Source organism: Rhinolophus hipposideros, assembly GCF_964194185.1.
Source record: "Rhinolophus hipposideros genome assembly, chromosome: 6".
Taxonomy (NCBI): Eukaryota; Metazoa; Chordata; class Mammalia; order Chiroptera; family Rhinolophidae; genus Rhinolophus; species Rhinolophus hipposideros.
Window position 1 is genome coordinate 92,020,684 of NC_138052.1, and position 15,692 is coordinate 92,036,375.

At 37.6% G+C, this 15,692-nt stretch overlaps 1 protein-coding gene across 12 annotated transcripts in view; it reads right to left on the bottom strand.

The window, feature by feature from the left end:
* The window catches only part of SPHKAP (SPHK1 interactor, AKAP domain containing), a 123,755-nt gene that overhangs the window by 39,762 nt on the left and 68,301 nt on the right, over positions 1–15,692 (bottom strand). For all 12 annotated transcript variants that reach the window (XM_081052821.1, XM_081052820.1, XM_081052817.1 and 9 more), the window contains 2 exons: positions 2,040–2,099; positions 421–555 (listed from right to left, as the gene is read on the bottom strand). In XM_081052821.1, the coding sequence (XP_080908947.1) occupies positions 421–555; positions 2,040–2,099 (195 nt within the window). The remainder of the gene's footprint in view (positions 1–420; positions 556–2,039; positions 2,100–15,692) is intronic.

Genomic DNA, 15,692 nt, shown 5'->3' on the forward strand with positions numbered 1-15,692 from the left:
AATAAAAAACACTCAGAAGGAAGAAATTGTGGGATTATGGAACCACACAGTATGGATCAGAATTTTAGTACTGCTCTTGAAACAGAAGACAATGCTGTTTTTTATTGTCCAGTAGATTTGTAGAAAACTAAGCTAACCAATCAATGTCTAGGGTGTCTGCTCTGGTTTAAGTGCCACTTCGCACCATGAACTTGGGAATATAATAAATGTTAGGAGTTGAGGTAAAGAAAGCTCTGTCAAACTCTAAGTGGCAACATTTCGGATGATTTCGGCAACAAATGAAGATGATTCTTGAGTACAAAGACATTCTTGATTTTTATGCAACAGGCATTTACGTGTAGCATCTATTTGGGGGTCACAATGATTTGTGCCAAGAGCTGATCACTGGTGAAAACCTTATCGAGAGCTTATATTTCTTACCTGTGAAACTTCAAAATCTGTCTGGAGATTTCCAGATGTTAACCCACTTAGGAGGACAATTTCATTTTCTTTTGGCTGTTGAACATTCATGGAGTTGATAAGTTTTGGGAGATCTGGTGATATGTTGACCAATTTCTGTAGAGCAAGAATCTTTATTAGTTTAGATGATTTCCTTTCACTTCCAAAACACTCCCCCCAAACTATTTACTGGCAAAAATAATATACTCATGTAACTATAAATACTATAGATTACTTCGTGTACTATATTACTAGAAGAGATTGTGTGAAATTGAAGCATAAAGGTTGAGATTGGAATAGAAAATTCCTTAATTATAAAGATTTAAAATTCTTTAGTTCTACATTTCCCAAAGTAAACATTTAATAATTACTGTCACACCACAGTTAAATATAGTAGTTTGGGAATTTTTTCCTCTGAAGTCCTGGGATAAGTGATGTGTTCTAATAAATCACCTGTTCTAATAAAGTCAATAATTATATTAATAATAAAATAATTAGTCACATTGATTTTGTTCTGTTCTAGGCACTAAGAGAAAGACTGTACATATGTTACATCTTATTATATTTGATCCCCACAGAGCCCCTATATGGATTATGTACCACTATTACTTTCTTTTTACACATAAGTAGCCTGAGGCCCAGTACCTCACACAAGTTTATGAAGCTAAATCATTGCCAAGTGTCTGCTCTTCGTCATAGCAAAAGACTCTCAAATCACTCACACAAATCTTCAGACATAGTTTTTAAGATGCCAACTTGCTTTGGTCCTTCCCATTCTCTCTTTGGTGCACTCTGCACCATAATTCCATCAATTGAAATCCTATGCACAATTTATTCTGAAAGTCCCTCCTGAACTCCACAGATGGATGATATTGGAGCTCAGTGGAAACCTATTATGAGTAATAATCTGCATGGGCAATTGGGTTTGAGAAGCTTCAGGTTGCAGCATTGTCAGGAGAAAAGCATTATAGGAGTAACTGAGTAATTGCATGTCTACTGTTCTGTGATAATCAAGCTGCAGATGGTATGCTGTTATACACTAAAAGCACTATACCAAATAGTAAGATCAAAGCATCTTCAGCTTTGGGCATGAAATGATAATCATGTCACACCAATTAATTTTTTCCTGTTTTACCCATGGGCTCTAGTTCCAAAAGTCAGAGTGGGCCTTCAAGTTCTTGTGTGTTGTCAAAGGTTAACATCAGGATTCTCACAACTTCGGATGAGCTTGGACTATTTAGCTGCTGCAGAGTGCGAAATGTTGGCTGGTATCAAAGAAGGTTTTGGAAAAACCTTGGAAAAGTCATTTCGGGCAGTGTGATGGAGAGTGGAGAAGGGGACAGCAGAGAAAAGCTCTCTGTGACACTGTTGGGCAGGACAAAGGGCCTGCTGGGAGAGTAGCCCTGTCTCTGGGGAAGCAAGATATGCAAATATAAGCAGGGCAAAGTGCATGGGAAAGTGGCAGGAAGGGGTCATGGAACCACTCAAATGAAGAGTCTCCTACAAAATGAGCATCATTTACAGATGAAGTCGTGTTGGTTGTCATGTGTGCAGTCAGCCCCTGTAATGAGCACCCTGCGAGCTCGAGTTCCCAGTCTTACCTGCTGCAGGTGCTCCGTACTGCTCTCATCCTTGTTCACATCCAGATTCACAAAGCAGACCTGGAAAAGAGGGCAAACATGGTCAATGAAGTGAGAAACCTGGCAGGTCTTTTTGAAGAAAGCAGGAATCAGCTGGGAGCAAAGATTGGAGGGCTGTACACATTTTATATAAGTGATCTGGCATCGAAACAGGCATTTTACCTTTGAGCTTCCATGTAGACCTCTAACACTCTCGTCGTAACTCCCACTGATCCCACCAAATGCCCTCTTTCTTTCATGGCCCAACGAACAAAGCAGTCTGTTTGTATTAGAGTCAGTGCAACAGAGCCAACCAAAATCTTCTGGTTTTATAAAGGGCTATCGAATCTCATGAAATAAGAGAAAAGATTTGTAGTACTCTCAGCCTTGGTTTATAACTGCAGTGAACACGTTTCTCCATTTCCCTTTTCTAATTTTTTGTTCCCTTTCTCCTTTCACTGTTAATATAGTGTGAAGTAAGTGGATTTTTCTTTGCCTCATGGTTTTAGTTAATTTTAATGTATTTAATCTTGTATTGTTTGCCTTTTTTGCCATCTTAAATGCCTGAATAAGTTAGAGTATAAAAACAATAGCTACAATATTAATAATTCAGAGCGACGTTTATTTAAATCTCAAACACAGCACATAGATAAAAATCGATGGGCATTCAGATGGAGAGGGGGAGAAGAAATCTTGAAGTTTCAAAGAGGTGAGATAATGTTCTGAGAGTGGAATAGGAGCTTGGTGGGTAGGGACCTGGGTGGGTGTCCCTGGGAGGTCGGATAGCATGAGTGATACTTGGAAGTACAAAGTGCCACACACTATAAAGAAGCTTCTAGCAAGAGTCTGATTGCGGTACAAGCCTGTGGAAAGGGAAGTGTTAGAAATAAGGTTCTGGAGGGTCTGTGTTAAATGAAATGATGGACCTGAGATTTTAAAATATTTTGCTAAAAAGCATCCAAAGGTTTTTATTCTTCTTCTTTTTTTTTTTTTTTTTTTTTTAGGTTTTTATTCTTAACAAGTGGGTTTGACCATTTAATAGTGTGCAGATTAATTATCTGGATATTTACTCAAATGTTTGGACTTAAATAGATGCCTGCAGGCATATGGGGCCTTCTGATTTTAGTTAGTTGTTCATGGTCATGTTTCTCAGAGTCCATCCTTTTTCTTTTTGAGATTAAGAAAACAAAATCAAAAGATTTTGGGAAAAGCCTTAAAAACTAAAATAGTTATGCATTGTGGAAGTGTAAAGATCATCATAGTTTTATTGCCCCAAATAATGGGCGATTTCCTCAAGTTTCCTGGGCTCACGATAACCTTGCAGTGTATCCTTAGGATATAATACCTGCTTGTTGAGAACAACTGGATGGACGTTTGGGGGAAGGAATGGCGTGAAATGCCACCCACACTCTCATTCACAGGTTCTCTTTCTTGGCTTAATAAGATGGGTGAGTCGGGAGGAATTGGGCCTGAGTTCCTTCGCCAACAGTGCAAATGGAAGCATAAATAGTAGGTGGCATTTGGAAGGGATCCATGATCTAAGGCCATTTGAAAATATTTGTATAATAATAGTAACTTTGTCCTTGGAAAACTGGTTCAATATCCATTTGTACTCCAGGACTTTTAATAACATGCAGCTGGGATGGCAGTTACTGCTTACTGAATTGATTAGACGATTTTCCATTCTCCTTGAAGAAAGGTGTATTACCTTGATCCTGGGCTCTTATTACCTTATATTGCAATGGAGGAGGGAAAAACGGAGACCAAAGAAAAACATCTATAATAACAATTTCCCTGCCTTCTGGTACTCTCTTTAGGTCTCTGGAGATGAACTTACTTTTCCCTCACCCTGGGCTGCAATATGAAACTGTGTACATTTGAAGGATACCCTCCACACTTAACTCGCTGGGCCCAAACCGGAACAAAGCAAGACATAAATTAACCACTTGCTTATTGGAACATATATCTTTCTGTTGCTTTTTAGGGAACAATTCTGGGAGTCTTTAACAAAAAGAAAAAGAGTTAAAAATTCTAACTTAGGTGTGAAAGTGAATATTCATTGATTTAGAAGATGGAATCACAACAAGCCTCAAACATAAAAACGTTGACAAATACCACAAACATGACAACTCCCAGAAAAATGATATTTTAATTAATGAACTGCCAATGCAGCACCACAATACTTTCCCCCTACATTTTCGGCTCTGTGCTCCTTGATTGTCTCTTCATATGGTGACAGTTTGATAGCATAATTTTCTCTAGAGAAAATAGAAAGATAATCCAGTCTTACTCTAATATTGTTGATGGATTTTTTTTTAAGCTTCACAAACTTTTACTGATAATTTCTTGTACATTTTCCAGGTTGATGTCAAATTTAGTGGGAAGCCACTGTAAAATTTTCTTCACCTATGGGTTGTTACAGGCATACTCATTACTTGTAATCCCATTACAGATTTGTGCTCTAAAACAGAAGCCTAAGTAAATTCTCTATTGTTTGATTCCCATTAAAAAAAGAAAAAAAATGCATGGTACAGTTATTATTTTCAATGCTGCATTATCAAATAAATTCCCTCTGAGACACAACACAATCTTGTATTTAAAATTTCACATGTCTGGTGACTGGAAGAATTCTCTACAGACTAGCTTCTGGCACATGTACCTTGTTTTCTCTTTACTATCTATATATTTTTGGTATTGGGGATGGTAGGATATGCTCATATTGCAAAATCACCTCTGACCTGACACTTTCATGTCACAATATCTGGTTGAGTTGCCACTGTCCATGGTAAGAGTTTTCCTGAAAGCCATGCCTACATGTGGATAACTAACAATCACTTAACTATACATGAAAGTGACCTCAAGTTACATAAACATATTGCAGGTAAACATACTTCCCTTAATTTCCCTTAAGTGAGACCCCACCCATGTCTGTGTTCACTCAAACGACTCTCAACATGAAGGGAGATAAGATGTAGTGGGATTCTGAATGGAAAGGGACAGTTGTAGTTAAAATATCATTTGAAAATTTTGCAAAACACATAACCATGTGAACATATTGTTAAGACCCCCTCCTAGGTCCCGGGGATTAGAGCCTGTACACCTGAGGAGCCCTGAATTTTAATCTTTGATGATTTCACAGTAAATCCACCTCATGGTGAAATGGTCCATGTGATGGAATTGCTCTCGGAATATGTTCGATCTCTATGACCTTGGGTTCTTGATATTTAGGCATCCACTAATGCTGAACTCCACTAATGGAGAATATATGACATGCCTCTTAGAAGAGCTGGGGAATGGTGGGTGTGAGGTAGAGGTTTGTGTAGTTTAATGAGACCACAGGCTCTACATCTTGGAAGTATGTGGTCTTGGTGCTGGGTGCTGAGAAGACAAACAATACAAGGTATTGTTCTTGTTGTCAGGCAGTTCTGATATGTCTGGAGGCAGAACACATTCCTAAAACTACAAAAAACATTAAGTGTCACAGAAGTGATAGGTCTGTGTGCTGGAGAAGGAAGTTGGGAGAATGGCATCGCAGAGAAGGCTGGATTTGAAGTGAGCCTGGGAAGCAGGCAGGACACATCTAAAAGCAGAAGAGGGAAAATGGCACAGACAGAGTGGATGAATGTTCCCTGATCAGCACCGGTTGAGTAATGACCAGAGGCTCTGTGTTCAGCACAAGCGGGAGAAGAGGCTGTAAGTCCAAGGCCAGAGGCGCCCCCTAGAGGAACTTCAGAAGTGAGCAAAATGCCTTTCTCTCTCCACAATGAAGACTCTGGGCGTAAATCAGCAGGCTTTTTAAAAAGTTGGGTGAAAGAGGAAGTCATAATTCTGTGATACGCTCCCTGTGCAGTAAGAGTTGAGAAAGGCTTAAGGGTTGGAATGACGTCTATCCCTCTTCACAAGTGAGGCTCCCCCCTGTGTGATTACAGGAGGTTCTAAGGAAACATTTGGTAATGGGAAGTTGAAAATAAGTTTCTGAGGGGTGAGAGTTATACGTGACTAAATTGTGACAGCTTGGGAGATTCTGCGTTATGGTTCGATGGGCTCTGTATTGAAAGGGATGCCTTAGGGTCTGGAGAGAATGCTGTGGGAGGGGAGGCTGAGACACCAGCCACTTTGCAGTAAGATATGACTCTGTGTTGACTCCACCTCGATCTGGAGTGATGCCATTGAGTTATCTGTAAAATGCCCGCTGTGCAAATCCAAATATGCCAAGTGACCCAGGGAAAGATATTTTTTAAGTGTGTGTGTTTACTTAGTTATTCTTTTTCTTTACTCAGTTATCTGTTTTCCTTCAGCCTTCACTAGATTGTGAATTCATGACGGCAGGCCCTGTTCATCACTGAATTCTTAGTGCTTAGCCTAGCCCACCATTTGGTAGACGCTCAATAAATGCTTGTTGACAAATGTATGTGCTTGAATGAAGTGGAAGCACTATCTCCGATGATAGGTGTAAAAATTATTTTCCCTGTAATGATTCTTTTCCTTATTTATGTAGTGTATTCCAATATACTCGATATGAATAAACAAGGTTTTCTTCAAATAAGGACGTAAGGGACTAAATAGGGAAGTTATAGGAGAATGAACTATGCTAACATTCACCTACTTATTGGTTCTTTTTAAAGTACTTAGATTGGCTTTTTTGTCCCACAAGTAAGGATTTGCTAAAAAGCTAAAAAAGGCAAAAAACTGAGAACCATAAGTGGTAATAAATGCACATAAAAGTTTTCAATGTTTTTCTTGGAATGGAAATGCCTTTCTCTTCAGATTAAAAAAAAAAACATTTCATGTTGTGTCTGCATATGTCCTTGTTTAGACCATCTGCAGACATACTCTGCTGAAGCAGATGGAAACATCATCACCAAAAGAACACAAACACCTTTTTTCTTGCCTGTTTAATTAAGCTAATTTTGTGGTTGCACATAACTTTTAAATTCAAATCGCTCTCTTCTATCACTATTATGGTTTTAAAATGAAATGCTGTAGGAATAAATGTCATTGAGAAAATGATGCTACTTTATGATTTTGACTTTTACATAATCTAAAATAGTCTTCAAAGTTATTTAGATATAGTAAAAATTTTAATGTCCATAGGCAATAAGCTGTTTTCTCTGTTTAGTGTTATGGATTATTCAGTCAAACAATCTCAATTATTTATTTTACTTATAAATCCCTTTTCATAAATGGAGGACTATGTACCCATGTTTAAAAATAAAATTTCATTATTATAGTGATAGATGTATCACCAGATAGTGACATTATATATATTTTGGTGAAAGGCTCCCGTGAGGAAGAAGTTAACATTAAATCTCATAAAAAATAGGAAAAAAATAAATAATTGTAAGTGGATTGTAATTCATAACAACTTTTGAGTTAGCTGTACTTAATAAATGATTTTATTTCAATACAGAGTAAGTCAGACAAAAACAATACTATTATGTCATATATAGAATATTCAAGTTTGACGTTTTGAATTGAAACCACGGCGGCGGGGGTGGGGTTGAACTGATGATGATTGTCAACCTCATATTGTATGTAGGCAGTTTTATTATTTTCTTTTTCATGTATTCATTTTAGTCAACATTTTGGACTGTTCAGATAGTCAAAGATTCTCAGTCTTTGAGAAATGCCATTGCATTATGCATCCACCAAGGGCAAATGGCTGTGCATGAAGCTATGTGACAGTGGAGTTCTTAGCCCAGAATGGGGGGCTTTTGACTTCCTGTATGGCGTATTTTTTCATCTCTCCTGAAGTCATCTAAAACCTATAAAGGAAATCATTCTTATGGAAATCCTGCTTAGAAAAGTTAACAAAAAGCGTGATGTGAAATTGTCTTTACAATCTAGGCACTTGAATGTTTACTATGACCAAATATATATTTATGCTTGTCTTCGAAGAAGCTCAATTTCTTTTTTCTGCGGCTTCTAACAATGCGACCATCTGGCCATGTGGAAATGATAGGATCTCTTAATTTGATGGTAGTAAGATGCTGGTCCACAAATCTTCCAAAGACAAAGTTGCCCCCTTTCTTCCCCCAACCAGAAGACTTTTGCTAGATTCAGAACCCTGGACCAAAATTATCTCTCGAACAATATGGCATTTTCCCTGATTAGTACTTTAGGATGATGATAACTAAAATGGCAATTTATACATCAGTGTTGGTATGCCATGGTGCTGTCAGACATTCTGGAACACACTAGACTGTTGGAATGGTGCTGCATTTGTGTCTAGCTACTATTGCCTTGAAATGATTGCAGCAATCACACAAAATGAAATGTAAAGTTTAATTTACACTTAAAAATGTCAAATCTCTCTGCCTTTTTTATTGCCAATATTGAAAAAAAAATCTTTGAAATGATTTGGGGGTAGCTATTCAAGCAGTTTGCAATAAGAGACACAATAAAAGGTATAGAAATTTCTAAATGATGACAGATATTGTAGTGTACCGTACATCAAGACAATTTTACTGCTAACCTAAAAAAGTAAAAATTAAGAATGCTACGCAAGATAATTATTTATATCCCCACAATTTTTGTTGATTAAAAAAAACATTTCTTTTGGAGCAAGAGGATACACTTATATACGTCTGATATACTTTTACCAGATAAAGAACACATGATATTCATTTCAAATTTCCATTTTAAAGATCTACTTTACTGAGATATAATTCACATACTATATTATTTACCCATTTGAAGTGTATGCTTCAATGTTTTTTAACGTATATTCACAGAGTTTTACAACCTTCATCAATATTAGAATATTTTCATCATTCATAAAAGAAAATGTACCTATTAGCAGTCAATCTCCATTTTTCCCCAAACGCCCTCCACCTAGCCTCAGGCAACCACTAATATACTTTATATCTCTATATATTTGCCTATTTTGGACATTTCATATAACTAGAATCATACAATATATGCTTTTGGTGACTAAGTTAAAATAATGTTTTTAAAAATTCATTCACTTCATAGTGTATAAAGATAGTTCATTTGTTTATTTGTGAGTAATACTCCATTGTATGGATAGATTGCAGTTTATTTATCTAGTTTTTATCAGTTTATGAACATTTGAGTTATTTTCAAGGAAATATTTATTTTTCAAAAATCTCCTCGGGTGACAAGATTTAGGAATCACAAGATCAGGTGATTTTTGACTGCAATTTTGTCATCACTAGTTTTCTTGGTGATGGCAGCTTTCTCCTGTTGTCTCCTCTTACTGAAAGGGGTGGTATTAAGAAAACCTGATGCCCAAGGATGGTGGAGGCAGAGATGAGTCAAATTTCCCTTGGAACAGGATTCACCTGGAAGTTTTACTTTGTTTATATGTTAAAGGGAAAGGAAAAAGAATACAATAGACTTGGCTCCACTTTGCTTTTCCTCTCAAAGAGGTTATTTAGATTACTAACACACAAAGAGCTGAGATAAATTTCCCAATTTCAGAAGTTATGCTCTGGCCAAAGAAAAGCCAAATGTTGATCAAATGTCTAGTGGATGGATTATGACAGACATTACAGATAATGCTGGGGGATCTTCTATTCAGTAGTAAATCTTTGGCTTCTTTTTGAATCAAGATGATTTCTCAACTCTCCACTTTGCCTACTGTAATTAAGTCAACTTCAGAGAGCAACAGCAATCAGTAGCACGTTTAATAGGGAAAACTTTCTTTCTTGGCTACGTGGAGCATGTGTGAAGTGAGGGGAGCAGTCAGAGGATTCATGTCTTCTGATAGATGTACAGGACATCAGGAGGTAAATGGGGTGATCTGTTCGCTGACCCTAAAACACTTATGTCTAGAATATGAAATTCTTACCCATTATCAAGTTAAATATGATGGTTATACACATCTCATCCTTCAAAATTCATTGCACTCAAATAACTTCTTCTTTTGTCTTTTAAAATAAGCTCTTACCACTCTCTTAGCATCTCTTAGATGCTTTCAGTTCAAAACTTTAACTCTATTTAGTCTGGGTGGGTATGTTCTAGAGAAAGAATGATGCAGGGCATAGGGCTATCTATTCCTGAATCATGGAAACAGAAAATAACTTCGATCCCCAAAGTCTATGAATAGCCATGGTAAAAGAACCAACAACAAAGAACTGGAGAAGTAGGCCATACAGCAAACAAACAAAGAAAACCCTAATATTCAAATCTTTAAAAATAATCTTCTGTTTTCCATGGGCAGAATACATTCATTGTTCAGAATGTTAAAATTCTGTAAGTTTCACCAAAGGGCAAAATACCAGACACACGACTTATCCATGTTGACTCTGGCTGGCCCTTGGGAGGATGTGCTCCCCTTATCTGGCTGGAACATTCTCTCATCTTTGAGGTACAGTAGTGCAGATGTGACAGACGGATGTGCTTTGCCTACAGACAAGCTTAGCTTCAAATCTTGCCTCCATCCCTTACTGCTTTCTAGTCTAGATAAACCAGGGGAAAAAATAAAAGGGAGAGGATAATAAAATATTTACTTTGTAGAATTTCTATGAAGAATAAATGAAATATGAAGAACATCAGAGAAAACTCAATGACATTCTGTTGATTTCTGGGTTATAGTCTATACAAGTGAACTATTTGAAATTGGTGCTCTTAATTTTTTTCATACAAAAATGGCAATTTCATAAGGTTCAATCTGAATAATTAGAGATAGAATATTTATAATGAACAGCTGTTTCTGAGAATGTAAAGCAATACAAATTTGGCTCCTTGAGTGTGGCTACTTCCTCTGCCACCCAAATCCTATTTACTTGGTATAAATATTTGTTTCCATTTAATGACGTAAACTTTATTTGCTGATAGAAAACATTAAATTATTTTTCTAAACCTTTATTACTTATGTTTGCAGCCCAATATGTATAGGTACAGAATGCTACCTTTCAGAACTATAAAACATTTTTCAGAACTATAAAACATTTAATTAAGAAATGCCTCCTTCTTGTTCCCAGAAGTTTATGACTTAATTCATCTAAATGCTCACCGCTCTTGTGAGCACTGCCTGTTATCATGTGTCATAAAACCAGTGGATGATTGCAACAGACAAGAAATTGGAAACTAACTACGTATATGGACGTAAAAAAAAAATGTTGCAATTTAGAGCAGAACTATATCCCCTCGAAGTGATCTCTCCCGATCATCCTCATCTCTCACAGCTCCTATCTCTTACAGCACAGGTGCATTTCTCCTTCATAGCAGTCATCACAATTTGCATGAACTTTGTTTGTTTAATTATTTCCTGTCTTTTCCCCCAACTAGAATGTAGACTTATCAAGAGTGGGTCTGCTCGTATGGAGGTATCTCAGAAATCTGAAAATGGAACTACCCTATGATCTAGTAATTCCAGTCCTAGGCATCTATCCGGAGAAATCCAAAATTCCAATTCAAAAATATGTATGCACTCCTATGTTTATTGCAGCACTATACACAATAGCCAAGACATGGAAACAACCGAAATGCCCATCGGTAGATGACTGGATTAAGAATCTGTGGTACATTTATACAATGGAGTATTATGCAGCCATAAAGAAAAAAGAAATCTTACCATTTGCAACAACATGGATGGATCTAGAGAACATTATGTTAAGCGAAATAAGCCAGAAAGAGAAAGACAAGTACCATATGATCTCACTTATATGCGGAATCTAAAGAAAAGAATAAGTGAATGAACTAATCAGAAACAGCTCTGGGGACAAAGAGGAAAAACTGAGAGTTGTTAGATGGGAGGGGGTGGAGATAAGGGGAAAGGTGAGGGGATTAGAAAACAGTCGGTAACCACAAAGTGGCCTCAGGGTTTTTGAAAAATAATTTGGGGAACGTAACCAATAATGTTGTAAAGATTTTGTAGGGTATCCGATGGACACAGGTCCCATTTGGGAGACCACCTCAGGGAAGATGTAGATGCTTGATCAATGTACTGTACACCTGAAGCTGAACAATAATGAATGCCAAGTATAATTTTATATGTATAATGTGATGGCTCGGTGCAATGTTGGAGGGATAGTGGAAGGGGGGATGGGGGAGGGGGGTTCACAGTGTGAGGGATATAAATGATGAACGTCTAAGTATTACCTTGTCTTGTGCACCTGAAACTAATAATAAAAAAAGGAAAAGAAAAAAAAGAATTACATTAAACAAACAAACAAACAAACAAACAAAAAAGAGTGGGTCTGCTCTCAATCAGTGTGGACCCAGCATTGACCAGAGGGCACGGCATAGCAAATGTTCCGTAAATAGTTGCTGAATAAATTAAGACTAACCAGGTCATAGATGAAGATGTAGAGAACTTGAGGTGGTCATATCAAATGATCCATTTTGGCCCAAGGCTGTGTTATTTTGGACTTACTGTTCCCAGCTCGATTTGATCAGGAGCTTTGTTGTAATAAATCTTGCCATAATCTGACTTGCTTTCCCTAAGCACTGAGCTAGCAGTTCTCATTCTTTTTGACTTAAGAGCTTCTTAAACTGTTTCTTTTTCACTTTAACTACCGGTATGAACAAGAAGGTAAAGTAAATAAGCAAAAAATAGTATCTCTGCTCTTCCTCTGAGCACGAGCCATGAGAAATCATATTTCCACAGGGAATACATGCATGAATAAAGGGTTCCTTATAAAATTTTAGCCAATTATGCATTTTAAGTCAATTATCTGTCAGCTTTGATGTATGAGTAGGCAGAATCACCTTCGTGCTCCTTATGATTTGCAATGGAAAGGCCACTTTTCCTTTGAATCGCTCCGTGTGTGTGTTCAGACATAGGGCGGGTTGGTCTAGCAATATTTCTGAGAGTAGCTTAGATGGTCCACACGGTTATAAAATAAATAAAATGATAAATCACCAGTGCTCATCAGGCACATCTGACTTGTTCAGTGGAGTAAGGAAGTGGCATCAGATATCTGCTTTTGACAACTTAAGCATATGCTCTCAAATGCCACTGCACAATTAAGAAGCGAGACATAACTGAAATTGACTTAATTTTATGTTCCACCTCTTTCTTTAAAATTATCTTAAATGCCACAGACACAGAAAATGTTCTCTACAAGTATTCTAAAATATCTTAAAAGAGTGTACTATTGAAAGAATATACTAGAAATCATACTTTAGGTAATGAATATTATATAGGCCTTTTTTATTCATATAACTCCTATTTATTAGGAACTCAAAATACCTTGGTTGAAATATCATTCAACTTAAATATTTCTATTGAACTAGTAGGCAATAAAATTGTCTAGTGCCAAGCAAAACCCAAACAAGGTCATCTCTTTCAAACTATGCTCTCTCCTAGTGTTGTCCATTTATATATGTTTATTTGAAGTTCAAAACTTATGAGTTGTTTTATTCATTCCTTTGGAAAATATGTGAGTGCCTGTGAGAGTACTAACTGTGAAATCACAATTGCAAGGGAGAGTCCACGGTCTTTAGAGATTGTGGGACGGAGAACAGTGAACTGATAAAGGAGGAGGAAGGCTTCCTGAGGGGGGGATGTTTGAAGGAAGATCTGGAAGTGTTAGAGGTGAGGTGAAGGGATGGTTGGAAGACGCATAAAAAGGCAATTAGGTAGTGGAGGATTCCAGGTAGGGAATAAGTGACATTTATCAAGGTTTTGTAACAAGAGGGAGCACGGTGCATTTAAGCAATCGGAAGGAAGAGTGATCGGAGTGTAGGGAGGTAGCAGATCGATGATGATGTTGAAGCCAGAGGGATAATGCTGGACTTTGGAGGAAACTTTAAAGATTGTGTCTTTATCCTGGTTGCAATGGAAAGAGAGGGAAGAGAAAGACCCCTGGATGAGAGAAGGTTCACATAATCATGTAATTTACTCAGCTTGGGCCGCTATAACCAAAACCATAAACCGGGAGGCTTATAAACAGCAGAATTTCTTTCTCAGTTCTGGAGTCCAAGATCGGGGAGCAAGCGCAGTCAGATTCTGGACAGGACCCTCTTCCAGGCTGCAGACTTCTGCTTTCTCCTTGTGGACTCACCGCGGAGGGCAGAATGGAGGACTCCGGTGACTCTTATTTGGGCACTAACCCCACTCGTGAGGGCTTTACTCTAATAACTTCATCTAATTTTAATGACCTCCCAAACATCCCACCTCCTCATACCATCACACTGGATACTCTGTGCACTTTTCACTGATGCCGGCTTGTGAAATTGATTTTTAGTAATGTCACAACTGAAGGGTTTTCATCATATTATACTCTAAGAAGAGATTGTGTTTTTCATGCTTCTTATGTTCATCCACAAAATGTCTGCAATACTGGACCAAACCCTGTGTTAACTGTGAAGCACTGAAATGAACTATCCAAGGTTTCTGTTTCCCTTTATGATGAAGAAAATGAGTCTTCAGGGACAAGGTTAATGGAATATCTGCAGAGCTTCAACAATTTGATACGTACACAGCAATTAATTAGAAAGAGTTTCAAGGCAATTTACAGGTGCTCAGTTGAGACTTTCAGAACTAAGATGCTAGCAGACACTTTGGGCCAGACATTCGATCCCCATGAAAATTCTACAAAGAAGAATCTGCTGTGATCCCCTAAATGCATGTGAGGAAACTGAGGTGTAGGAAAGTTAAGCAACTTGTGCAGTCACAGAGCTGCTGAGTGACAGGATCCAGCCCGGCCGGAGTAGTCTGTCTTAGAGGTCTGTGCTACTCTGGTTAGCATAGCATTGATGAGATGCTATATTATATATTATGTAATAAGCTATGTTATATATATATATATATATATATATATATATATATATATATATATTGCATAATGGTATATATTTGATATATGTAATGCTATGTTTTTTAAAAAAGATGTTGGATTGTGTAGACTATCAGGGGTTTTACTATGACTAAAAATTGGATACATTTTGTTCTCCTAGTTAAAGAATTTTTTAAAAAACAACAACGTATCTTTATGGATAAATGTTTTCAGACTTTTTGGGTAAATACCCAGGAGAGGGATTGCTGGGTCATGTGGTAATTCTATTCTTACTTTTTGAGGAACCTCCACAATGCCTTCCAGCGTGGCTGTGGGATGGTAGAAGAGGGTAAAGAGAGTCAAATGTATGGTGATGGAAAGAAAACTGACTCTGGGTGGTGAACACACAATGTGATATACAGATGATGTATTACAGAATGGTACACTTGAAACCTATGTAATTTTACTAGCTATTGTCACCACAAAAAATTAATTAAAAGGAATGCTTAGTGATAGGAAGGTGATATTTACTTCCAGGACTTTAATGTACTTGCAGTTGAATCCATATGTTTTTTGAGGGTTCTCTCCAAGAGGCATCTAGTGTTGGACTCAATGGATGGTTTGGACAAAGCCACAAAGAACTAGAAGTAGGAGATAAGACGGGTGGCAGAGTTTGGGAGAGGTGTTCTCCAGGGAGAGCGTGAGAGGTAGGGTTTACTTTGGGAAGCAGCAAACTTCTCAGGAAATGCTCTAAGTTTGATGAGTGACTGAGAAAGGACTATGGAAAGAAGAGACATTATTACCAAGAGCAGCCCACCAGAGCGAAAAGCAGTGGCCTCGTTTCCAGGAGCAGAGAACAGATTGAAACTGGTGACAAGGGCTCCATGAAGCGCACTGGACTTGGGGTCAACCAGGGACAACCTTTGCAGCATCAGCAAATTCTCCA